This window comes from Podarcis liolepis, assembly GCF_965112155.1.
Source record: "Podarcis liolepis genome assembly, chromosome: 7".
NCBI lineage: Eukaryota > Metazoa > Chordata > Lepidosauria > Squamata > Lacertidae > Podarcis > Podarcis liolepis.
This window is the reverse complement of record NC_139561.1, coordinates 8,709,567-8,735,646: the sequence shown is the minus strand read 5'-3', so window position 1 is coordinate 8,735,646 and position 26,080 is coordinate 8,709,567. Positions and strand designations below refer to the sequence as shown.

Below are 26,080 nucleotides of genomic sequence, written 5' to 3'. Positions count from 1 at the left end.
GAGAGTTCTGCACAACCCACTGGTGATGGGACTTACTTGCGCACCATGTCTTTTGCCATTTCAGAGATCTGGCTCCATTCCTCCTCTGGAAATTCAAAGCTGCCCGTCATGATCTTCTTTCGCATGTCCTTGGGAATTGTCCGACTGTGGTGCTTAGAGTAGAAAGGGGGGTAGCCGCACAGCATCACGTAAATGATGACACCCAGGGACCATAAGTCACAGCTCTGGGAGAAGGATAAAAAGGAATCTTAACTCTGTATGGAGCATGACTTGAGAGGGTTGGGATGAAGGGACCCCCAAGGGACGCGGGTGGCGCTGTCATCTGAACCACAGAGCCTAGGGTTTGCCGATCAGAAGGTTGGTGGTTCGAATCCCTGCGACGGGGTGAGCTCCCGTTGCTCGGTCCCAGCTCTTGCCAACCTAGCAGTTCGAAAGCACCTCAAAGTGCAAGTAGATAAATAGGTACCACTCTGGTGGGAAGGTAAATGGCATTTCCATGTGCTGCTCTGGTTCGCCAGAAGCAGCTTAGTCATGCTGGCTACATGACCCGGAAGCTGTACGCCGGCTCCCTCAGCCAGTACTGCTTAGCACAGTCTTTATCTATTTTTGGAAACCAGGCAAAGGCTTTTCTCTTTACCCAGGCTTTTACCCTTGATTTGAAGAGATGCACTGTGGTCTCTTTTAGTGGGGTGCAATCAGTAAGCCCCAATTTGTATAGCTGTGTTTTTAGACTTGCACCAGATGTTCTTAACTCATTTTAGCACAAGTTGCTTTGGGTGAGAAAAGCAACTTTCAAATATGATTAATGCTGATAATAGATGTGGCTGTGTAAATATTCTACACTGAAGAAAGAGGCAAACTCTGCACTGGGGAAAAGTCAAATGCAAGTCTTGCATTAGGCAAATCAATGTGTACAACAGAGTCCCCCCTTTCTTTTTCTGCACAAATGTCTCTCATACAATGCAAACAGGTGGCAGAAGAGTGTTTTTAATACACACTTGTAAGAGCTTGGAGGAGAAATATAACCGAGGGTGTACATAGTTCTGGGAAACTGACTGGAGGTCACAAAAGCAGGGCATGTAATCATGCAGACACACATTTCCACTCCCTCTTCCCTATACACAATTATAGTAATAATAATAAAATTTTATTTCTATCCCGCCCTCCCCAGCCGAAGTCGGGCTCAGAGCGGCTAACAACAGTAAAATAATACAACATTCTAAAATCATTTCAACTGATTTCTGCAGCTGGTGTCTGCAACATTTAAGTCATTTCCCTAACTTGGAGGGGAAAACACGTGTTTTAAAAAGCAACAACAACAAACCACAAAAAAATTGGTGCTTAACACAGCAGAATTCCATACCAGCCACCATCTTCTGTGCCAGGCATAAAATTCCCCATGAAAAATTATGCAAATGGAAAGACAGCTGCTGGGTATTCCTGAAGCACAGCCAAGGACACTTGGGTTGAGAAGCATACCTTATTGTAAGTGTAGGGCGTTGGCGAGGTAGGAATGATACCAGATTTCTCTTTCTGATGCCTTCTCTGTGCCTCTAGTACCTGCGGGGGATGGAGGGGGAACATGGGCAACCTTTAGACATGAACAGCAAAGAGGAGAGAGAAACATCAAAGACACACCTTTGTGATCAAGAAACATAGACCATAACCAGACTTCAGCACCTGATGCAAGGACTGGGAGCAGGGAGCAAAGCTAGCTGGTTACACTGGCTCATAGATGCGTCTGATGCTGCTTACACAAGGAATTTTTAAAAGCAAGCGTCTCACGTCAGTAGCTGTCAACTGTTATTGCAATGCTGCTCTCAAAGATTTCAGAACAAATAAAGTTGTCGTCCTGGCATATAAAAGCTGAAGTCCATGAATGGTAAAAAAAAAAAAAGTTTGCAAATGTCTGCTTATTTATTTTGCTTGCGTTAGTTATAATGGCAAAGGAGTTACATAACACACCAAAACCCCATTCCCTTGGAACACTGTTTGGCCTCCCTCTTCCTTCCAAAATTTCAACAAGCACTACTAACATATTTTCAGATTTTTACCAACACAGGAGCTAGAAAACTCAAGATTTTATTTTTTATTTTTTTAATGTGAGACGAAAACTCAGGTTGCCAAAGTTAAAAACAAATGCCTTGAGATTTATACACTGACACCCGGTCTTGTAGAGTGCCTAGGAACAAAACATCTTGAGCGGCAAAATAGGCTCATGTGTGCTGAATATGCAATATTTTGCATATTGCAACTACTCTGGTCAGGGCACTCAGCGAGGAAGTTCTCCTGCACTAACACTCCCTATTGCCCAAGTGCCATTCAGGCTTGTTGGGCTTGGACAGAGAACTACCTGACGGGACTTCTAGAGCATGGGTGCACAACCTTTCAGAATGCAAAGGCTACATACCAGCCATGCAAAAGTCAGAAGTTTACAGACACCCGCCCGCCCACCAATTCAGCCTCCATCCAGGCAAGCATGAGGCATTATTCAAGGGCATGTTCCTGCCAGGCAGAAGCACTCAGAGAGGGTGCGGAACAGGGCCGGTGATGGGTATGGCCAATGGAGAAGTTGTGTGGCATAGGAAGAGTCCTGTGGCCCAGATAGGGAGGTTTAGATTGGGGAGGGGGGGTCATTTTCAGCAACTAGGCCCAAGGGACTGCCTCTGCAAGATTCTTACGGTGCTTACTCTGTTCTGTGCATACTCATGTTCGATTACAGCATACAAGCATCAGAGAAATTTGGGAAGGGATGACATTCAGTTCAGGCCAGAGTAGAGTCAAACCTCAGTTGTCGAACGTAATCCGTTCCAGAAGACCGTTCAACTTCCGAAACGTCTTCCGAAACATTCGACAACCGAGACACGGCTTCCAATTGGTTGCAAGAGCTTCTTGCACTCAAGTGGAAGCCACGTCGGATGTTCGGGATCCAAAAAATGTTCGAAAACCAGAACATATACTTCTGGGTTTTCGGCATTTGGGAGCCAAAATGTACAATAATGGAGGTGCTTGGTAACCAAGGTCTGACTTTACTGGGAAGCTCTATGTTACAAATATGATTATTTATTAAACTTATTAGTCACCTTTTCTACAATAGCAGCCCAAAGCAACTTCTAAGAATAAGCAAACAAGCAAACACAAACATTAACACCAGCAAAGGAAAAATATAAAAGATAGCCTTATTTTTAAAAGCAGGATTAAAACGTCCCACCCATTCACGGAGACCACAGACAATTAAAAACCAAAGGCCTGGTGGAAATGTTTTTGCTTGGTACCTAAAGGCAAGCCTCTCTTGGGCAAGCATTCCACGAGAGAGAGAGAGCCATGACTGAAAAGGCCCATTCTCATGTTGCTATTCTGCAGACCTCCTGTCGAGGGGACACACAGAGGAGAGTCTCAGATAATGATCACAGGTCCAGGTTAGCTCATATAGGGGCCCTTGTGGTACTAGGATCCACGTAAGGCTTTATAGATCAAAAGCAGCACTGTGTAGCTGGACCACTCTTGGTGGAATCCATCCTTTACCTGAGGGGCTACGTAATACGGCGTGAACTGCGGTGTCATCAGGTCACCCTGGTCCACCTTCGCAAATCCGAAGTCACACAGCTTCACTGGGGCATCCTAAAGGCAAGCAGCAAGGGACACCTGAGAGACTGTTTCAATCCCAATTTCACCCCTCACACATTTCACACTCAGCAACAGAAGGTGGACAAAACAGCATGGCTTCTGCGAGAGAAATTATGTAAGAACTGGGGGTGAGGGGCAGGGATCACACGGGCGCTGAGGGCTGTGATCCTGAGTGGGGAGAAAGGGTGGGGATAAAGAAGCTAAGAGGCAAGGAGTTTGCTGGCTGAAAGGGAGAGGACAGAATACCGTATTTTTCACTCCATAAGGCGCACTTTTTTCCTCCTAAAAAGTAAGGGGAAATGTGAGTGCGTCTTATGGAGCGAATGGCACTGCGCAGAGAGGGAGAGCTGCGCAGCGCCCCTTCAGCAAAGCGCCTTTCCTGGCTTCTGCCTTAGCCGCGCGCAGCCTCTTCGGGCAGGGGGAGCCGTCATCCCGCTGCCCTGAAGAGGCTTGGTGCGGCTATCCCAGAAGCCAGATCCCTCTTGCTGTTCTGGCTTCTGGGATTCAGAATATATTTTTTTCTTATTTTCCTCCTCCAAAATCTAGATGCGCCTTATGGTCTTATAGAGCGAAAAATACGGTAACTAGGGAGCTGGGAAATGGTTAGAATGGAGGGAGGCAGCAAGAGGCCTAGGAAAAGAGGGCCAAGGATACAGAGGGGTAAAGGGGAAACTCATACAGGGCCCAGGGACAGAAAGGGCTGCTGTTGGCTGAAGGGACAGGTAATGTGAGTTTGGGGCAAAATGAGAGTGGCCATTTCATATTCTGATTTGAACTAACTAGCAGCATAGCTGATTTAGCAACACCCAAAGTAGCAAATCTCCATCTTACCAAAGAATTATCCTTGAAAAGAAGGTTCTCAGGCTTGAGGTCTCGGTGCGCAATGTTTAAAGAATGACAGTGTTGCAAAGCCAAAGCTATCTGGAAAGAGGGCACAAGGAGTCAAAACACAGTAAACAAAAGGCTCTCATTGACATGATGGCATCTGCACTTAAAGAAAAGGAGCACAGTAGATATCCTCGGCACCACCACAGAGGGTGTCCCTTAGAATGGCTCAGGAGGTCAAAGGAAAAGCAGATGGAGACCTGGGATGGAGACACAGAACCACAACTCTGGACTCTGGTTCTGAGATCACAAATCTCCACCAGATCACCCCCACCCATCCTACCCATTTGCATGTACTGGAAGACTATGCATACATGTGGAGAATAAAGACAGATCTTGTAAAGCACTGCTAAGGGCAGGTGGAGCATTTCTTCAAAAGGGTTGTCTGAGATCTGGCAGAACAAACTGCTGAGCAAACGGCAAAGAGGGCGGTTTACTCCCGGGGCTGGGGTGGGGAGAGACACACCCCCAGCAAACAGCTGTTTCTGCCTTGGCAGGCTGCTTCTATCAACCAAGCTATCCATCCCAGCTTGAGGCAAGCAGCGTCTACACAGCTAAAGGTTCCTTCTGTTTTTACAACACAGATTCTCATGGTTTGAGGCAGGCGAGTTCCATCGCGGAGGGTGCAAGTAGGAAATCAAAGGAGGGTATGCAAAACCAGGCTTAAGGCGGCCTGCTGCCAGGGCCCTTGGGGAATGTTTTCAACTCCTGCTTTCACCTCTCTGGGTGTTTAAGATGGATGAAGTGCAGCAAGCAGTTCCTAATCTTCTCAGCGGACCTGAGAAGGGACCTCTTTGCGTTCCTGCAGAGCCACAGTGGGGGCGAGGAGGGAACACCGCAAAAGCCCACCTTGCAACAGCTGGAAAAGTTGTGCTTGAAATTGCCTTGCCTTGATCCAGGGTCAACTGGAAACGTTAAGAGAAAGACACACACACCCATCCCAGCTTATTGCTAATTGCTTTCAGTTCCCAAGACTAGAGTGTTAATCCGACTTATTAAAAAACATTTTCAATAGTACAATTGTATCTCAACAGTGGTCCTTCATTTGCTGTTAACAGGCCAACTGAATCTCTGAAGTAATTAAGTGATTAGGTTCTGCTCAACCCTGATGTTTACGTGCAAGATTTAAAAGATGAAGGCAGGTGACAGAAGATTTACTGCCTTGTTTGCAACTTGCTATGGGGCCAATCAGCAGCTCCAGCCACTGTTGACCACGCAGCAACCACGGCAAACCACAAGTCTACTTCAAAACACAATGACTGTTTTTGAATGGCAGGCCGCTTAGAAGGAGAACAAGATTAAGGGCACCATTTAAAAGGTGCAAGTTGAAAGCAAAGATCATTCCACCTACATTCAGTGCTAACAGTTTTAATTTTGTTAAGGGCATATTTTGAAACGAAAAAGAATAAAAACCAAAAGGTGGCCAATTTGTCTCGCAGAAAACGTCAGGCTAAAATGCACAATTAGCTCCAAGAAAGAGAAAATGATGTAAATATTTTCACTAATATAGCAGGTAGCAGGTCAGTGGGCACACTAATTCTTCACAGCATTATTTTCTGAAAATTGAGGCTGCCAATGGTAAAAGCATGGAGTGGGACTTGGAAAAGCTGTATATATGGGCTCTGGAATGGGAATTACTAGACATTTTAAAAGTTGACACAAAAAACATCATTTATACTTCTCTGTCCACTCACAACCAACCTTGGATAAAACCGGGCACTCTTGAGCTAACAACCCACACTTCTCAGGATAGGCAAGGAACAATTCAGACAAAGTCAAGCATTTTAAACTTCCACAGATTCTAACTGGAAATATGATTAAAGTTAAAAAAGGTAAAGGTAAAGGACCCCTGACAGTTAAGTCCAGTTGTGAATGACTCTGGGGTTGTGGCGCTCATTCTGCTTTATTGGCCAAGAGAGCTGTCCGCAGACAGTTTTTCCAGGTCATGTGGCCAGCATGACTAAGCCGCTTCTGGCAAAACCAGAACAGCACATGGAAATGCCGTTTACCTTCCTGCCGGAGCGGTACCTATTTATCTACTTGCACTTTGACGTGCTTTCGAACTGCTAGGTGGGCAGGAGCTGGGTCCGAACAACGGGAGCTCACCCCATTGCGGGGATTCAAACCACTGACCTTCTGATTGGCAAGCCCAAGGCTCAGTGGTTTGCACTACAGCGCCACCCGTGTCCCCATGATTAAAGTTATCTCCCACTAAATTAACAGGACGTACACATAGGAAATCATAGGATCATAGAGTCAGAAGGAACCACAAGTCATCTAGTCCAACCGCCTGCAATGCAGGAATCTTTTGCCCAAATGCTTAAATTCAGCTGGATTAATATTCTAACTACATATATTTAACCTTATGTTTCTGAAAAGAAAACATCATTTCGAAACTGTATTTTAAAAGTAGTTGTCAACCTGTCAAAATGGATGGAACTAGATGGAAATATAAATGTTATAGCATTCACAACCACCCCCTTGGGGCATCTACCAGCGAGACTCTTTAGTGAGTCTACATCACATGCAAGGTGGAGGCGAATTTAATGATGCCTTTTACCAGATCGACAATGAACAGCACTCTGCTCACACGCAGGATTATTTTAACCAAAAAACAAAAAATCTTCGCAATTCTTAGAATTTAATGTTTCTCCAACAAGTTACTTTTCTGGAAAGAACTCTCCCTGAAGGAATTATCCTGTGTTAGATCAGAACAAAGCACTGCAATTACATTGCGATGAAAAAGTCGCAGCAGAAAACACACAGAAAGAACAAAAGGTGGATTCACGGGTAACACTTCATTAGAACAAGAGACAAGGCACGCAGAGACCTCCCCCCCCCCACCCCCAAAAAAGGTAGAGAGAAGAGGTGCTGGGCTAGAACACTCAGGTCACCCTGTCACCATATTCCTTAAAAAAAGACCAGCAACACAAATCATGACAAGAGATAGGAACAAGCAACCACATCAAACATGAATACAAAAAATACATGTTCGTTCCCAGAAGGGAAACTGATTTATTCAGCTTTGTGCTACAGTATTTCTCAGCCTGCTATTCCTTGAGGACCAGACTACAGTCGTACCTTGGTTTTCGAACAGCTTAGTTCTCGAACATTTTGGCTCCCAAACACCGCAAACCCGGAAGTGACTGTTCCGGTTTGCGAACTATTTTTGGAAGGCAAACACCCGATGGGGCTTCCAATTGGCTGCAGGAGGTTCCTGCAGCCAATCAGAAGCCGCACTTTGGTTTCCGAACGTTTGGAAGTCGAACAGACTTCCAGAACAGATTCCGTTCAACTTCCAAGGTACGACTGTACTAAGAAGGGGCTGCCTCTCTTTGGATACTTCACAGGACCCAGAAACAGCTAGTCCTTCCACTGCTCAGAGACTGCCCACATCTCACAAAGGTCCAGGGGTTTGAGTTTCAAGACTTGCTCTCACATCTGCTGGACTGTGACCAAACTGCACATTGGCCTACTCACTAGGGTAGGGCCTACATGGATCTCCAGAGTGTGAAGAACTGGAAGAGACTCAACTGACCCAAGACCATGCCTTGAATTAGGGGACCCTGTGCTGATGACACTTCGTCACCGTTTCTTCAAAGGCTTTGTAGCGGCTGTGATGGCAGGGAATTAATAGCTATGTTAAGTTTACCCTGAGTAAAGGGCCCACGGATAAGAATTTCATTAATATCTAACCCTATCCCTGTGATTTTCCTTCTTTATTTAACGCATCTGCATAGATTAGAAATCCCCAAAACTGCATGCTGCAAGAGAATAAATTCAATGTTTCTTGGAGCTCAAAGCATCTGCCAGCAAAATAAGCTGCTTGCTACATCCTTGGACAAGTCATTGTTCAGGCCTTGCTGCCTTCCCATCAGCCTTTGCTGGAAGCAGGTGATTATGCCCAACCTGACACTGCAAAACCACCCCCCATCCACCCAAAGGAGGCAGCTCACTAAGTCTTTACACGAGAAACTGGTGGCCTCCTCTTCAGAACAGGGACCTGCAGAGGCAGGTTTGTTGGGCTCTGTTAGGGTCCTCATACACCCTAAAAAAACAACTTTGGGAGTGCAAAGGATGAAGTGTTCCTCCAGTTTTAACTCAAAAAAGAGAAAGGCTGTCCAGGAGATCATAACAAAGCAGGCAATCTTCTGATAAGATCAGAGGGTTGTTTTCTTAGAAAGCTTGCCGCTTGCCCTCCCAGTAAAATTGTCAGTTATTTTATGGGCTGTTTCCATGCTTTTCGCTTAGACAAGGGCGGGGTGGGTGTTGGGGGTGGGTGGGGTTAAGTTAAGAACTTGCCTGCTTTGTTACTTGGCTTGCTTGCTTCTCAGTAAAGTGCCGATGTTGGCTGATTCTGTGAAACAGTTCTCCCCCTTCCATCATCTCCATTACAATTAGGAGCCGAGCCCTGTTTTAAAAGTATTCCAGTTCGTTATATGAAAAAAAAAAAAGTCAAAACGTTAATAAAAACTAGAGCTAACACCCCACACTTCAAACCAAGGCAGGGTTTGAGACAACTTGGCTCTATTGCCCAGTTCAATATTAAAGAGAAGGTGATGAGTTTAGGATTTGGGAATTCCAGCGAATCTGTTCTTCTGGGCATCATTGAAAGAGAAAACTCCCGGAGAGTGGGGAGCAAACTGGAGAATTTTTCTCCAAAGGAATATGCACGTTAATGCTACCATTTGCCAGCTGAGGTTTGTGCAAGCTTGTGGCAAGTGACAAGTCAAGACAGCTCTGGCTCCTGTTTACTTCTGTGAGGCTTGAGCAGGAAAACCTCCTGGCAGATCCTGCCCTGTGATCTTTTGCTGTTCTGCCAGCCTTGATGGCACCCAAGATGCATCTGAGATGCTTTGCCTTACCTCACAAGAGCACTAGTTTTTTTTAAAGAAAGCGGAAAGCCATCGGCTATCTCAAAAAAGGGCCGCTATCTATGCTGCACACACCCCAATGTCCTGAACGCTGGGAACCAAATGGCTAAGAAGGAGACCAGCTGCAAGAAAGAAAAATGTTGACATATTCTGAACAATACGTTTGTCACAATGGAAAGGAAGGCACACTACTATGAAAGGGGTGGGGGGGACACAAGACATATGGCAGTTGCAGTTTGCTTTGGATAAAAGGCGGTTTTTAAATTCCAGACAGAATTCCACGCCGTCGAAGCCTGATTGTAGAAAGGATGCAGTCAGAAACCACCTTGCCAGAGTCTTACCTTGGACTTGACTCGTGAGGGAACTGCACACTGTTCGCATAAACTTCGATGATCTGGACAATATTGGGATGTGTCGCGCACATCATGTGCAGCCGGACCTGATGGAGAAGAGAAGACAAGTTAAAATGCAGCCGTGCTCATCTGCCTTAGCAACTGTCTCTTTGCTTCTCCCCCACCCCATTTTTATACCCCTCTGCCTGCGGGCAGAATTAAGGTCAGCCTGAGGAGCACTGCCCCTCCTGAAGTTCTTACCTCTGATTCTTAAGCACATGAGAATCAACTTAGTTTAGCAATGAGGGAAGCACATCAGCCACATGCTCAGTTCTTTTTCCAGTTTATACTGGCTGCCTGGCATGTTCTTGATCAGCCTTCCCCAGCCTGCTGCCCTCCAGATGTTTTGTACAGGAGCTCCCATCCTGGCTGGGACTGAAGGGAGTTATACTCCGTAACATCAGGAGGGCAGCAGGCTGGGGGAAGGCTGCCCTTGCATGCGCGCCAGTATTTTTAAAGCCAAGATAAGCCCATGCTTAGCCTGAGCCTTGGGGTATAGGGTAGAATCAGGCAAGAGGCAAAGGAGCACGATTGTGCCGAGGAACAACAAGGCAATCAAGGCTGGTTGGCGGAATGCAAGACACACGTGGGTGCTGGCTGGCTAAGTCTGCAGAAGACGTCAGGCAGGCAAAAACAAGGAGGATTACAAACAGGCAAGCAAAGTAGATACAGCAAAGCAATGTTTGCCAAGAGGTCCATCTGCTCTGGGAAGAATGCGGAGCAGCCTGCTAAGCAGCCTCCCCTGCTTCCTTCTGGTGAGGTGCTCAAAAGCTGGGCTCCAGGAAGCTGATCCCAACTGCAGGCCTTTCAAGGGTCAATAGGGCAAGGTTGAATAACTTTCTTGACGCAGCAGAGTTAGCGAAGGGGGATTGAAGAAATAAAGAAATGCCTCTGAGGAACTCACCACGAGCACCCATGTGTGGGTTCGTCAGAAAGCTGGGGCTACCTCCAAAATTTCACCCACATTCCAGCAACGAGTAACAGTCTATGGGGGAAACTGTGAGACAGGAGCAGCCCCAACCCCGTAACCTGGATATCATTGCCTGCTCCACTTCCAGATCTGAGTGGGGGGTTGCTTTTCAGCCCAGCCCAGCCAGAACCACCACTAACATCAGTACGGGTGGAGAGCAATTTCATCAAGCTTCCTCCTGTGTGGAATCTTACTGCCATTAAGGCAGAACCAGAGCAAACCTCAGGTGTGGAGTGAGGGATTCTAGGGCATAAGGCACACATGGGCACCACAATTTTAAGAAGGGTGATAAAGGGTCTGGAAACCAAGTCTTATGAGGAACGGTTCAGGGAGCTGGGTATGCTTAGCCTAGAAAAGAACAGACTGAGAGGAGATATGATATCCATCTTCAAATATCTAAAGAGCGGTCACACGGAAGATGTAGCAAGCTTGTCCCTTGCCAAAGACACCGACAGATAAAAATGTCTTCAAATTGTGCCCAACATCACCAAGGAAGTGAAATGCCCACAGGATAATAGTTATATTTTTTAATTATTATTTTTTTATGCATTATGCTTTATTTTACATTGTAAGCCATGCTAGTTTTATTTGACATGGAAAATAGACAACAAATTATTAAACAATTAGGAAATCACAGTGGCTCTAAATAAAACAGCAACCGTCCACATATACTTACAGTAATGGGGTGTGTTAAGGAGCGCTTCTTACTGATATAAATTGTTTTAGGATAACTGAGTGGGCAGGGGAAGAACATATAAGTGGAGCAACAGATCTATAGAACATTTTTCAAGAAGAGTGGACTATACCTCATTTCTAGCTTTCGGGCGATCGAGAAGGATCTTCAGTGCAAACCGTTCTTGAGACGATTTTTTCATGCAGACTCTGTCCAGATAGCAGCAAAGTCATTTGGTTAGTAAAGAAGCTACCAACATATGAATGAATTCCTCATTTGAAGACAGAGAGAGAGTGTGTGTCTAAAGCCTTCCCAATCTAGACTCCTGCATTATTCCCACATTAATGTTTGGACATAGTGTGTTGGGAAACATCCCCTGAACAGGGCACAACATCCTGCCGGGAAGCCATGGCATCTCCCTACAGCTGATGAACATAGGAAAAGTCATTTGAATGGTCAGAACCCTGCCTAATCAGGCCCATCCATGCTTCCTAAAATAAAAAAGAGCTACTGGGGCCACAGCCAGCTTATTTTAGTAGCTGGATTAAAAGGTGGTTTATGCTCCTATGCATGAGCACAAAGCACATTTTGCTGTGATTAAACACATATGAGAACGGCATTTTAATGCATTTATTTTAAAAAATACCATTGTAAAGGAGCCCTGTGAACTGCTGGAATTATGGATGTGCAAATTGAGGATGGGAACCTTATGCAATAGTGGGACAGAAGCCTAATAAATAAAAGCATTAAAGATGCGTTACAAAATAACTTTGTTTTAACACAAACCGAGAAAGAAATGAGCGAAGGAATATCCATTTCTGCTCACAGCACAATTAAAGCATTCAGTACAGTGGTGCCCTGCAAGACGAATGCCTCGCAAGACGAAAAACCCGCTAGACAAAAGGGTTTGCCGTTTTTCGATGCGCTTCGCAAGACAAATTTCCCTATGGGCTTGCTTCGCAAAACGAAAAAGTCTTGCGAGTCTTGCGATTTTTTTCGCTCCCCCCCTTTTTCTAAGCCGCTAAGCCGCTAATAGCCTTTTAGCCGCTAAGCCTTTAATAGCCGCTAAACCGCTAATAGGGTTGCTTCGCAAGACGAAAAAACCGCTAAACGAAGAGACTCGCGGAACGGATTAATTTCGCCTTGCGAGGCACCACTGTATTTCATTATTATCCTGAGAGTTTAATCACAGCAATAAAATGCATCTTCTTACCTTACTGGACCACTGATACCAGCTCCCAGCTTCTGAGTCCAGTTAATATGGTATTCTTCTAAAATAGAAGTTTCCTGTTTTAAAAGGGAAAAGAAGAAACAGGGAACTACAGCATCATCTTTGGAGAGCTCAGGCAGAGCCCTATGTGATGCCAGCTGTAAATCCTATATAGTGTAATATAGTACAGTATAGTATAGTATTGTAATTATATAAAGAGCATCTACACAAATCTGCAATACCAATTTGTTCTGTTCAGTTTATATGCTGGATCTTATTTAGCTGTAACTCTAGCATTTTGCTGTTTATGAGACATGTACAATAAATTTGGATATATAATAATAAATTGGGAAGGGGGAGGCAGAAGGAGAGAGGGGCAGCAACACAGGCAGGCAGCATTATGTCTTTTTGGTGCCATGTGATGACCTTTGTCATGGACTGGTTGGATGCAGAGGGGTGAAAAGAAGGCCCAGCTGGGGAACAAAGCGCCCAGGGATTGGGGGTGGGACGACGAGTGGCCAGAGGGAGAAGTCTGGGAAGAGGAGGTGCCGGAAGCTGAAGAGGCAACTAGGAGAGTCTAGTTACAATTGGTAGCCGTGTTGGTCTGCCGTAGTCAAAACAAAATTTTAAAATTCCTTCCAGTAGCACCTTAGAGACCAACTAAGTTTGTTATTGGTATGAGCTTTCGTGTGCATGCACACTTCTTCAGATACCAAGAGTTTGTGACAGAGAGAAGTCCAGAATCAGAGGCAGAAGCTGCAGCAGAGGAGTGGGAGAAGGGAAGCCAAGATGAGTCAGGCTAGTGAAGAGTCACAGGTGTCTCCCCCTACTGCTGCAAGGAGATCTCCTCCTCCCTAAACCAGAAGAGGGCTGAAATGGGCGGAGCAGCAACAGGCTTCACACAGGCGCAGTTTCTGACTGCGTGGAAAAAGCCCTGGAGAGGAGAAGATGGCTATGGAGAGGCGGTGGCTTTCAGTCTAGACAACTGATTCATGGGGTAAGACCTTCCAGGGATGAACTGCTGTGCTCATTAGACCTGACATCAGCCAAGTTTGTGCAGTTCCATGTTTTTGCTAATAAAGACTTACCAGTAATGTACCGGTGTATGATTTATAGCCAGCTTGCTCTTTGATACCTTTATACAATCACAGGCGTTTTAGAATCTCTGGCATTTAGATCCTGTCCTTCCATTTCAGTTAGATGCCAATGCTATTGTAGACCACCTGGTCTTTTAATAGCTTATTTACATTTTATTGATATTTTCTATTTCTAAAGCCATCCAACTACAATAGGTGTTGGGAAAATTTCACCCTCTGGATGCTGCTGAACTACAACTCCTATCAACCGTGGCAATTGGCAATGCTTACCAAGGCTGATGGGAGTTGCAGTTCAGCAACGTCTGGAGGGGCAAAGGTTCACCACACCTGGGTCTATAAACAGGGGTAAAAATTTAGTGTATGTGTACAGCAACACCCACACATTCTTCCCTCAATAAACCTCAATAAACATTTCCTTACTGTTCCTCTACAGCAGTGATGGCCAAACTTGGCCCTCCAGCTGTTTTGGGACTACAATTCCCATCATCCCTGGCCACTGGTCCTGCTAGCTAGGGACGATGGGAGTTGTAGCCCCAAAACAGCTGGAGGACCAAGTTTGGCCATCCCTGCTCTACAGTCTCCCTTGTGTAGGTATACATGTGTATGTATATTGCAAGCATCTTGGGGCAGAGACTTCTCTTCCCATTGAAACCTGAATACTTAAATATGTTGAACCCAAATAATCAAACATTTTCCTATTTGCCCCTGCCTCCTCCCTCTGCTGTCTCCCCACTATCCAATTTTAGATCGTAAGCACCTTGAGGCAGAGACCTGTCATCTTATATTGATGGAAATATATCATGCATATAATAAATAGTTAAGAACATTGCCACACTAAAGTTTGTGTGGCCACACAAACTACAGTGCACTGCAAACTACAGTGCAATGACAAATTGGGCCCTCAGAGCTGCTTGGCCATCACAGCAGTTTCAAAAGGTGAGAAGGAAGGAACAAGAGACGAAGCGAACAAGTGGGCAGGTGGCCTGGGAGGTGGCCCAGACCTACAAGCACAATGGTAGGTGGGGTTGGCAAGTGAAGCGAGCTGGGCCACAGACCCTAGTAAATTTATAAAATCAATAATAAGAATCATTGTTTGGGAATGCTGTGCATGTGAATAGAGCTATAACACTAACACCATAGTAACAAAGAAATGTTCTTTCATTCTCTGCTAAGTGCTGTGTATATATAAAGGGCTCTACACTACTACCACTACTACCACTACTACTACTACTACTACTACTCCTCCTCAGTGACAGAGTATGCAAAAAAACCTGGGTTCAATCCCTAGGATCTCAGATAGGGCTGGGAAAGACTCCTATCTGAGATCCTGGAGCACCACTGTCAGTTGGCTAGATGGACCAGTGGTCTGATCCGGTATAAGGCAGCTTCTTTTGCCTGAATTAATCCTCATATTCCTAACAGAGAACAAAACTTGTAAGCACTGGAACACATTTCTGATTAATAATTCAGTATTCTCTGAGTCACTGTACTCCACAAGCCCAGGCCTGTGGGACATGTGACTTATTGGCCATGAATCATGGCAAGGGGGAGATCAACCTGGCCCCAACCGTTCTCCAGTGAAGTAGCAGCTGCTTCAACACTTGCTTTCTTCTTTCCTTTTGCATTGTGTCCACTTAGATTGTAAGCCAGTGAGCAGTGACTGTCTCATATTTGTAAGTATAAATATAGTGATTAGAAAACTCTAGCCACTTTGTAGGTATTATATAAGAATATGGGTGCCCTGTGAAATGAAGTGAGACCCTTGAAGTCCCTTCTAACTCTACAATTCTACAGTTCTAAGTAACCATCAAGAAGAGGGCCTTTTTCATAGAGGCACCCTGGTTGTGGAACAAATTTCCCAGGAAAGCTAGTCTGAGAATAGACCATAATTTCAGCACCAACGGAAAAGCATTCAGTTCACACAGGCCTTTAAAATAAAGTACAACATCTGCCCTTCCGTTTTTTAAATCCATTTAACTTTGCAGCTGCAGAGTTTCGTTTTTGTTGTATCTGTGTCTATTTGTGTTTAAGCTTACCTATTATAAGCCACCCAGGGAAATGTATGTCACAGAGCAACCTACAAATGCTATTAAGTCAGTCTTCCCCAGTGTATAGTCTCCAGGTGTAGTTGAGACTACAGCTCCCATCATTCCTGACCACTACTGCCCTGGGTTTATGAGAGCCCAACATCATCTGGTTAGAAGGGAAGGCTGCCATAAATAAATAAAAAATATAAGAGATGCACGATTGCCAAGGTCCAGGATAAGAACGTAAGAAAGAGCCTGCTGAATCAAGGCACGAGGAACCCATCTAGTTCAGCATCCTGTTCCCATAGCAGCCAAACCAGATGCCTATTACAGTACATTTCCGAGCACAATTCAAAGTGGTGCTGACCTTTAAAGCCCTAAACGGCCTTGGCCCAGTATACCTGAAGGAGCGTCTCCACCCCCATCGTTCTACCCAGACACTGAGGTCCAGCACCGAGGGCCTTCTGGCGGTTCCCTCACTGCGAGAAGCCAAGTTACAGGGAACCAGGCAGAGGGCCTTCTCGGTAGTGGTGCCCTCCCTGTGGAACGCCCTCCCACCAGATGTCAAAGAGAACAACAACTACCAGACTTTTAGAAGACATCTGAAGGCAGCCCTGTTTAGGGAAGCTTTTAATGTTTGATGTATCACAGTATTTTAATATTCTTTTGGAAGCCGCCCAGAGTGGCTGGGGAAACCCAGCCAGATGGGTGGGGTATAAATAATAAATTATTATTATTATTATTATTATTATTATTATTATTATTACTACTACTATTGTGGGAAACCCCTAAGCAGGACCCAAACCCAAGAGCCCTCTCCCCGCCTGTGGTTCCCAGCAACTGTTAATCCTGAGCATTTACTGCCTCTGACTGTGGAGGCAGAGCATAGTAGCCATCGATAGCCTAATAATAATAATTTATTATTTATACCCCGCCTATCTGGCTCCTCTTTTAAAGCCATCCAAGTTGGTGGCCATCACTGGCTCCCGCGACTTCCGCGGTTCAGCCAAGCGCTGCATGGACAAACACTTTCTCGTATCTGTTTTGAATCTCCCAAGAGGCCGGGGGGTGAGGTTCCGCCCCGCGGCGAAGGCCCTGCTGCCGCCCGAACTCTGCACACGCTCAGAGGCACTGCGCCCTGGACGTTCAACCCAGGCTTCAAGTAGAACAATTAAGCGGCCTCCTCCTCCTCCCTGCCCACCCCTCCGCGCGTCGTCCATGAAGGCCGCCCCGCAGGCCCCGCTACCTTGATCATCTTGTCCGCGTCAGGCTCCTCCGACATCCTCCGCCGCTTCAGGCCCGGCGAGGGGAGCCTGTGGGGAAGGAGGGGGAGCGGGGCCGGGCTAGGCGGGGGGCCGCCCCTCCAAGTCGGTGTCGTCGGTGTCGTTGTTGTCGCCGCCCGCGCCGCTGCCGGCGCTGCTGCTGCCGCTGCCCCCTCCGCCACCGCCTCCTCCGCCGGGCTGCCGCCTCATCCCCACCCAGCCAGGGAAGGAAAGCGAAGAGGGCGCGAGAGGCCTTTCCTCACGGCCGGGAGGCTGAGGTAATTGAGGGGATGGAGGAAATTATTGCCGCCGCCGCCTTCGCCTCAGCTTTTCCTAATCCGGGCTCCGCCTCAGGCGCCCAGGCTCGACTCCGGCTAAGGAGCCACCAGCCATTGCCACAGCTTCGCCCCCGCCGAGGGCAGCCGCGCCTGATCTGCCGAGCAACTCCAGCGGGGTCGCTTTCGGAGCCGGGGCCTGCCTAGCTCCCTCTCTCTCCCGCCGTCTCGCTCCCAGCCCCTCCGCGCGAGCAGCGCTCCCAAATGGGCCTCTTTCGCGGCGGGGGAAAACTTATCAGGCGAGTGAAATAGGCAGCGTCAAGCATCACGAGCTGCACATCAGCGACGCGACGTCGTAGGTGAAAGGCCCTTCCGCCTTTCTTCACAAGATGTTTTTAGGGTGTGTGGGTTTTTTATTATTATTATTATTGCCCGGGGACCTTCCTCTCTTTCGCGTCGCTTTTTGATGGCGTTTCGATGTGGGGTTACCTGAGGGTAGCAATAAAAGCGGGGAGGGAATTTGATGCCGGCAGAGGGGAGGGGTTTCCTTGGCGCGACTTCGCCCCGCCCCCTTTCGAACACGCCCCTTTGTGGGTTAGTGGGGCGGTTCGGGTCTCTCGCCGCTTTTCGAGGCGAAGTCTCGCGATGTTTGGAGATCGTCAAGCTCCCGGAGAGAAGCGAAGAAAGAAGGAAGCGAGGCTGGTGGCCATTTTGGCAGCGGAGCTCTAACCCTAGTTAAAATCTATGTAAAATAATCAAATGTAACCCCGCTGTTCTTAACCATACTAAACACACGCACCCACAATGACATAATAAAAACGTTGTTTTTGAGCACGTCTTTACACGAACATTACCGTGTATCATTTCCTTTCACACGTTTGTGCCTGTGGATTGCAGCATTTTAACTACCCCTGTATCAGCCAATAGTTACCAAATAAAAAATGGTTTTATCCTCAGTAAAGGGCGGGGGAGATAAGAAATGCCAGTGTTCGCCCTCTGGATTTTTTTTCCAGGCTGCTTTGAGGCACGTTTGGCTTCTACACAGTGTGGGGGGAGACTTCTGTTGCCAATTTTAAGGGAGAAAAGTTAAAAGCCCAATGGGCTGTGGGAGGCTCTTAGGTACCAACGTTCAGGTCTCTAACGTCATTTGTTTATTTAAGCATATTACCAAACTACCTGGTGGTGCATTCAACATACATAAGCAGCAACAGTACTTTTAATTTTGATACCCTCTCAGGAAGTGAGGCCAAAATTCTCTGCGCATACAAAAAAAGGATAAAGGATTTCCTTGCAAAACTGTGTTCCGCATCTTTACCTGCATATAAAATACAAATAGGACATGCACCAAAATGCTATAGTGTGCAGTGCTCCCATTGAGCCAGCCATGACCTTTATGGCAATATGCCATTTTATTCCCCTCCCAGATTCTGTTACTTCTTCTCCCAGTTCAGCATCATGTAGCCAGTCATACTTTTTGCTCTGTCCCTGTTTGGCCAAGCTGTGTGTTGCCCCTATGGTTCACTTCCTGAAAGTATTTATTTCCCCCCATACTTCTGCAAACCTTGATGATGCCCCAACCCTGGTCCTAGCTCCTTTTTGTGGGTGATGGAGTTTTAGCTATGCAAGTTTAAGCAGCTAGAGAATGAGTTCAAGGGTAGCATCTTTTGCCATAGCTAAAGGCAAAAGTGCTCAAGGTAAAATGTATGTGACTATTACCCTTGGACATTACGCTACATTCCAGCCATGCATGTCAGTGGTTTCTTTTATCTCTCTTCCACCTCCTTCATCCATGCAAAGAAGCGAAAGGGATCGGCGCATCAGGAAAGGACACATCCAGCCACACAAAAGCACTCAAGGAGGCTGATGGGAGTCCTGAGGGCCATGTAGAGAGGCTGGGAGGGCCACGTTCAGTCCCTGAGCCTGATGTTCCTCACCTCGATATAAAGGATATGAAACATGCTGCCACATAATGTGGCAACACAGATTATTTTGCTCTGTGAATTTGTTTAATCGGTGGATATATGAAACCTTGCATTGCTTGCATGCCTGGCTTGCGGACTTCCAGGAAGCCATAGGACCGGCCAATGGTGGTTCTTGAAGTCTTGTGTGCAGCAGCCAACTCCTCTTGCTGCTAAATTACACACTCACTTTAATAATGTCCCTCTCAGCCAATTGCATTCTGTATGGGAAAGACTGTCAGTCACCATATTGTCTACACAACAATCTCCCTACTTTCAAAGCGTTCAGAGTATTAAAATTAAGGTTCCTTGGCTGCAGATGACTTGCAGCAGGTAATATATCCTATATCCATGGACAGTTGACAAGGGATGCTCTGTGACCATCCATTTTTCCCTGCGATAGCCTGGTGGCTTATACCCAGTGGGGTTTTTTTCTGGGGGTACGCATATCCCTAAACATTTTGTGAATCTTTGTACTTTTGTCCATTTACTGTATTTATTTCCCCCGATTTGAACTATAAAATGGTGATTTTCTTGAGTCAAAATGAGAGTACCCCTAAACATTTTTAAAGAAAAAAAAATCACTGCTTATACCATATAACAAAGATGGGTTTTCAAATATTCTAAGTAGCAAACCTATGACAACCCAAAATAAACTAAACCCTGAAGAAAGTGGCTGCTGAGGGAGCATGAAATTTGAACCCTATGTTTTTCAGTTGAATAGTGAAGAACTCTAAGGCTGCATTCTCACCAGGCACTGAAAGTACTATGATACCACCTTAAACTCATGGTTTCTCCCAAAGAATCCTGGGAGTTGCCATTTTTTAAGGGTACTGCGAATTGTTAGGAGATCCCCTATCACCCCCTCCATGCAGTTAGAATTCTCAGAGTGGTTTAAACAGGGGACTCTGGGAACTGTAGCTCTCTGGGGGGAATAGGGGTCTCCTAAAACTCTCAGCACCCATCACAAACTACAGCTCCCATAATTCTTTAGGGAAAGGCATGACTATTTAAAGTAGTATCATGGTGCTTTAAATGTATGGTGTGAATGTGGCTCAAAACACTCATCCATCTTTCTTGTTTCCATTGTAATCACTAGAAAAAGTCTTGGCATGTTGGGAAATCAAAATTAGAAGAAGAAAACCACCAAAGAATGTCCCTTCCTCTATTATACAAATCATTTTCTCTCTATTTCATCTTACCCCATTTGCACTAAGAGAAAAGGGTAACCATTTTAACCAAAAATGGTCAGCAACTGAACAAATGCACGTCAACTATGAAATTTTCTTTATGTATTTGATATAAGATCAGGGGGGGAAATCACAGCCTGCGCTGGCTTCACAGCATTGATTGTCAAAATATGCAGACAGTTTTAGAGCTCTCTTATATAAAAGGGGCAGTTTCTGTTTAGGTTGCACATTGAGATAGGACGGAAGTTCTCATTACTTAGATATTTGCTCCTATAAACAAACCTCAAGATACGTTCCAGATTACCATAAATGGGTACCACATAATCAGTTTGAAAAACCAGTTTGAGAAATGATTCTTAAAGCTCAAATGGATATCTGCATCCATTAGTGTAACATTAAGATATAGGGGTGCCTGGTACAGATAAAAAGTGAAGTAAAATATAAGCAGGTAAATAAAGATTTTTCTTAAAATATATGAAATAAACGATCTTAGGTTGCTTTTAGAGGTGAAGGCTTTCTTCATGAAGGAGGTTCCTCTACTTCAATCCTGCTTAAATGCTGCTATCAAGAGGAATGGCAGCTTATACCGACGGTTTCAGATATACAGCTGACGTCCTTTAAGAATTCTTCTGTGGAACTTTGATGGTTACCTAGAAAGAATATGGTTCATTAGACTTGGCCAACTTTGCACCTCTCACTCTACAAGACAATCAGTCCCAATATGACTCCCATGTCAACCCTGTTAATGCAAATCAGTTTCAAACAGTTTAGCAGAAACTTAGGCAGCTGTTACGACTTTTTGCATGCAGAGCATATGCTCTACCATTGAGCTTCAGCCCTTCCTCAAAACAGGATGCAGTCGACATAATATTGTGCTGGATTAATCAAACCCTACAGCTTCCCATTTACAACAGAATTGGCTGGAGGCATCCACTAGCATTGGACAGAGCAATACTCAAATTTCACTGCTTTCAAGACCATAGCCCAGTGCCTGATCCACTTGGCTTATTGAAGTAGCACTGTATAAGTCTCCTAATTCTGTTGCTCAAGCTGTGGGATACTGGGACAACTGCTTGCCACTTCAACTCTTTAAATTGACTCTAAGGTGGGTATCAATTCTTCAAAACTAGAAGAATTCCAGTGCCTTCTTTACATAATAAGAAATGCTTCCAAGCAGGTACTTATAAGGTGCCTAAACATTTTCGTTATGATCCAAGGTAGGAATTCTACGATAACCTAGCATACCAAAGCATTAGCTCAATGTTACCCCACAAACAACACTTAAGACAGTAATGTTTGGAGCCTATTTGTTCAAGAGGCACTGCTCTTGTCCTGTCCAGTTGCAATTTTACTTGCAGACAGATGGAGCCACCATTAGGCATGGAAGCCCAGTTTTCTGTTCACAACTAAAAGGTTGCCATCAGCAAAAAATGGTTTATTGAAAACAGGAAGACGGTTTAGACATATTACTAAGTCATGATTTGTCATGAGGCCTGACCCAACACCATCTGAACCACAATGGCCACCAGACCATAATCTGCTGTTAGGTTTTGAAGGTGGCTTGCCACATAGGTCAGGCAAACAGTGGTTTAGTGTTACGCCTGAACTATGGTTTGGGAATTCCTCTCCCCTTTGAGGATGTCATCAAGGGATTCTCAGGGAATATTGGGAAAGAAGATCAGACAAACCATGGTTTGCAGCCTAAGCCAGAGTTAGTGAAAGACATGCTTTCATGTTATGTCTACAAAACCAATGTTCATTGGGCTAAGGAGAGCAACATTTGACACTTCTTTATTCCATTCCGTACAAAGTAAAATACCGTCAATTCTCCCATAAGCAAGACAAGTTTTATTTACTACTTGGAAGTCCTTGCCATTCTCTACTGGAAGATGCAAAATATAAGTTTCAGTTTTCAAAATACTTAAAAACCAAACTAGGACGAGAGTTTCAGATGCTCACCGTTTTTACTTCCATGTATGGCGTGAGACCATATTCTCCCCCTTCTCGTCCTTGTCCAGACGCTTTGTACCCACCAAATGGTGTCTGGCTGCCAAACACGTTGTAGCAGTTAATCCTGCAAGGAGACATTGGGGGTTAGGAGTTATTTCTGGAGCATTTAGATAACAGAAGACTACAGTGGTACCTTGGGTTAAGAATTTAATTCATTCTGGAGGTCCGTTCTTAATCTGAAACTGTTCTTAACCTAAGATACCACTTTAGCTAATGGGGCCTCCCGCCGCCACGCGATTTCTGTTCTCATCCTGAAGCAAAGTTCTTAACCCGAGGTACTATTTCTGGGTTAGCAGAGTCTGTAACCTGAAGCATCTGTAACCTGAAGCTTCTGTAACCTGAGGTACCACTGTAATCTCATTTCTTGTCCACCTGATACCAAGTCTAACACTGCAGGCCTTGTCCAAGGCGCCTATAAATCTGGAGAACAGGCACTAATTTGTCTGAGAGGTTTGAATACAGAAGATGAGATGTAAACTTCCAGCATTTCACATTTGAGGAGGAGAGGAAGGGAACTTTTGTTAAACCGGCAGACTCATGAACAGAGTAATAAAGGAAGTAATACTTTCACTGCCTGTTATTTCTCCATTTGATATATGTAACCAATGACGAAAAGAATGGATACTGAAACGTAAAATTCTGAATTGTTACTGGTTTAAATATTTGCCTGTGTTCACCAATCTAAACATCACAATGCAATTGCACATCAAAATGTAAATGTAATTACTCTGACATTCATCCTCTCTCATATATCTCAGTTTACAAGTTAAAAATGGCATTATTTTGACTGTTTTAATTAATTGCTTAATTAAGTTATATGCACATGTGCAACAAAATGTGTACATTTATGCAAATATATTTATATTTTGTGATTATTATTTTTTACTTCATTTTAATAGAAAAACCAAAGGAAATAATACAGCCTCATGTCCATGTGGGTTCTCACTCATCTGACATTTCTGGTCAGCCACAAAGACTAGCAAATTGTTTCCCCAAAAAGGGTAGAAAAGTTAAACCAGTTAGGAAGTTACATTCTGAAGAATGTCGTACAGTTAGCAATACATAACAGTTTCAAAAGTTCGTTGAAAAGAGGAATTCATAGCCCCTTGGTGCCTTTAGCTCAGGAATAGCCAAACTCGGCCCTCCAGATGTTTTTGGCCTACAACTCCCATGATCCCTAGCTAGTAGGACCAGTGGTCAGGGATGATGGGAACTGTAGTCTCAAAACATCTGGAGGGCCGAGTTTGCCTATGCCTGCTCTAGTTCAATACTGTTACCATGACTGACAGCAGTTCTCCAGGATTTCAAGTCAGGAGCGCCTGGCATACCAGAAGATGCCAGGGACAGAACCTATAACCTTCTCCCTGCCAAACAGGTGCTCCTCCTACAGCATTTTCCCAAAGCGTTTGGTGACTGCTCCCCAACGTTTAGCCTCTTACCAGACGGTTCCAGCACGCAGACCCTGGGAAATGTAATTTGCTTTGTCAATGTCCTTGGTGAAAACTGCTGCCGCGAGGCCATATTTGGTGTCGTTTGCTCTGTGGATGACTTCCTCTATGGTTTTAAATTTCAGTATCTGCATGACTGGCCCAAATATCTGTAAGACAGAGCAGGATGCGTATGGAAACAGATAGGTTTGGCAGACAGGATCTTATAAATCCCTAAGCAACTTGGGACCTGGTTACCTGAAGGAATGCCCTCCCTCATATAGCCCTGCCTGGTTGTAGGGATTAGGAGGAGGAGGAGGAGAAGAAGAAGAAGAAGAAGAGGAAGAAGAGGAAGAAGAAGAAGGAGGAGTTTGGATTTGATATCCTGCTTTATCACTACCCTAAGTAGTCTCAAAGCGGCTAACAACCTCCTTTCCCTTCCTCCCCCACAGCAAACACTCTGTGAGGTGAGTGGGGCTGAGAGACTTCAGAGAAGTGTGACTAGCCCAAGGCATAGCTGTCAACCTTCCCCTTTTTTGTGGGAAATTCCCTTATTCCAGTGCCGTTTCCCGCTGCTATCCTGGATTGTTATATATCCCGCACACTGTCCCCGGGACAGGTGAGGCTGTTGATCCCTTATTTTCGAGGTTGCTGATCCCTTATTTTCAAATCTGAAAGTTAACAGCTATGGCCCAAGGTCACCCAGCAGCTGCATGTGGAGGAGCGGGGAAGCGAACCCGGTTCACCAGATTACGAGTCCACAGCTCTTAGCCACTACACCATGCTGGCCATCTGGTAGCAAGCAGGGGAAAGGCCTTTTCTGTCCTTGCACCCAGCATATAGAATCATCTCCCCCCCACACACACACACAAAATAAGGCAAGTACAAACTCTGCAGTTTTTTGTGCCTCCTATTCACTCTGGCCTTTGCTGGTCATTGATACCAATCAAACCACTGAGAAGTGTCTGAGACTGTACTAAATGATTCAATTGCATTTTAATAGATTGTTCTTGTTCTTACAGTACTGATATTTGTGTTGGCATTTGTGTTGTAAACAGACTTGGGATTAGAAATATCTTATTTTATTATCTCCACAAGATTTATATACTGCTTGGTTAGACTAAAACCCCAAAGTTGCTTACAAAGCAAATAAAACAATGACATTTTCAGTAAAAACCAAAATTGCAGCTTGCATTCTCTCCGCTAACAGCACTCAAAGTGAGATGGGGCGCTACAATAAAAATCATAACAGGTAATTTTAAGTAAATCATAAGTGAATGTACAGATAAAAGAGGATGGTTGGTCGCTTCTGGAGGCCACCATTGTAGCTCTGAGACACAGAGCAATACAGCAGGAGAGAAAAAGAGAGGGATTGCGTAGACCCCTCTAACCACAGCACTGTTATTCAGAGACTAACAAGTACAGGAAAACATTTTCCTGCTGACCTCCTCTTTTGCAATGGTCATGTTGTCCTGCACATCTCCAAAGATGGTTGGCTGGATAAAATAACCTCTGTCTGCAGCTGGACTGCCACCACAGAGCAATTTGGCACCTTCCTTTTGCCCAGTACCAATGTATCCAAGGATCTTCTTATACTGAGTCTCATCCACCTAGAAGACAAAAAAGTGTGGTATGGCAGGTCAGTTCAATCCTTCTCAGAATACAGAAAAATACACTTTTAACACTTGTGTAATGCCCATACGCGAACAGCGATTCCACAGGTAGAATGAAAGACATCAACTTTTTGTTGATGAGGTTATGAAGAACCTCTGACAATGTCATCTGTCAGGGCTGGGGAAGCCATGGTGCTCTCATTGTACGCATTCCTTGATCCTTGATTAAGCCAGCTGGGGCTGACGAGAGTTGAGAGACCAATAACATCTGGAAGGGACTGCCGGATCCCCATCCCTATTTTAAATCAACTGCCTTTGGGATTGGGTAGACAACAAGCTTTAAAATATTTTATTTGTTGAATATATACGTTGACAATTCCCATCATCCCTAGCTAGCAAGGCCTGTGGTCAGGGATGATGGGAATTGTAGTCCCAAAACAGCTGGAGACCCAAGTTTGGGAAACATTGCTCTAGATCAGCTGTTTTCAACCAGTGAGCCGTGGCCCCCTGGGGAGCCTTACGTTGTGGGTGGACTGTGTCCCTTCGCCCCCAGTCTCTTGGCTACAGCAAATGCTTTTTTTCCCCCTCTC

The 26,080-nt window shown here is 45.2% G+C and overlaps 2 protein-coding genes across 3 annotated transcripts in view; both read right to left on the bottom strand.

Annotated features, from left to right (window-relative positions):
* Positions 1 to 18,074, bottom strand: part of MAPKAPK5 (MAPK activated protein kinase 5) — a 28,411-nt gene extending 10,337 nt beyond the window's left edge. For both annotated transcript variants that reach the window (XM_083514302.1, XM_083514303.1), the window contains exons 1-9: positions 17,002 to 18,074; positions 12,635 to 12,708; positions 11,555 to 11,630; positions 9,728 to 9,825; positions 8,811 to 8,923; positions 4,459 to 4,544; positions 3,526 to 3,621; positions 1,480 to 1,560; positions 37 to 224 (exon numbers count right to left, since the gene is read on the bottom strand). In XM_083514302.1, coding sequence (XP_083370428.1) covers positions 37 to 224; positions 1,480 to 1,560; positions 3,526 to 3,621; positions 4,459 to 4,544; positions 8,811 to 8,923; positions 9,728 to 9,825; positions 11,555 to 11,630; positions 12,635 to 12,708; positions 17,002 to 17,037 — 848 coding nt within the window. In that variant the 5' untranslated portion in view covers positions 17,038 to 18,074. The remainder of the gene's footprint in view (positions 1 to 36; positions 225 to 1,479; positions 1,561 to 3,525; positions 3,622 to 4,458; positions 4,545 to 8,810; positions 8,924 to 9,727; positions 9,826 to 11,554; positions 11,631 to 12,634; positions 12,709 to 17,001) is intronic.
* Positions 18,075 to 20,520: 2,446 nt separating this feature from the next.
* ALDH2 (aldehyde dehydrogenase 2 family member) overlaps positions 20,521 to 26,080 on the bottom strand; it is a 36,649-nt gene continuing 31,089 nt past the window's right edge. The window contains exons 10-13 of the mRNA XM_083514291.1: positions 25,323 to 25,487; positions 23,890 to 24,047; positions 22,400 to 22,514; positions 20,521 to 21,090 (exon numbers count right to left, since the gene is read on the bottom strand). Of these exons, the coding sequence (XP_083370417.1) occupies positions 21,058 to 21,090; positions 22,400 to 22,514; positions 23,890 to 24,047; positions 25,323 to 25,487 (471 nt within the window). The 3' untranslated portion in view covers positions 20,521 to 21,057. The remainder of the gene's footprint in view (positions 21,091 to 22,399; positions 22,515 to 23,889; positions 24,048 to 25,322; positions 25,488 to 26,080) is intronic.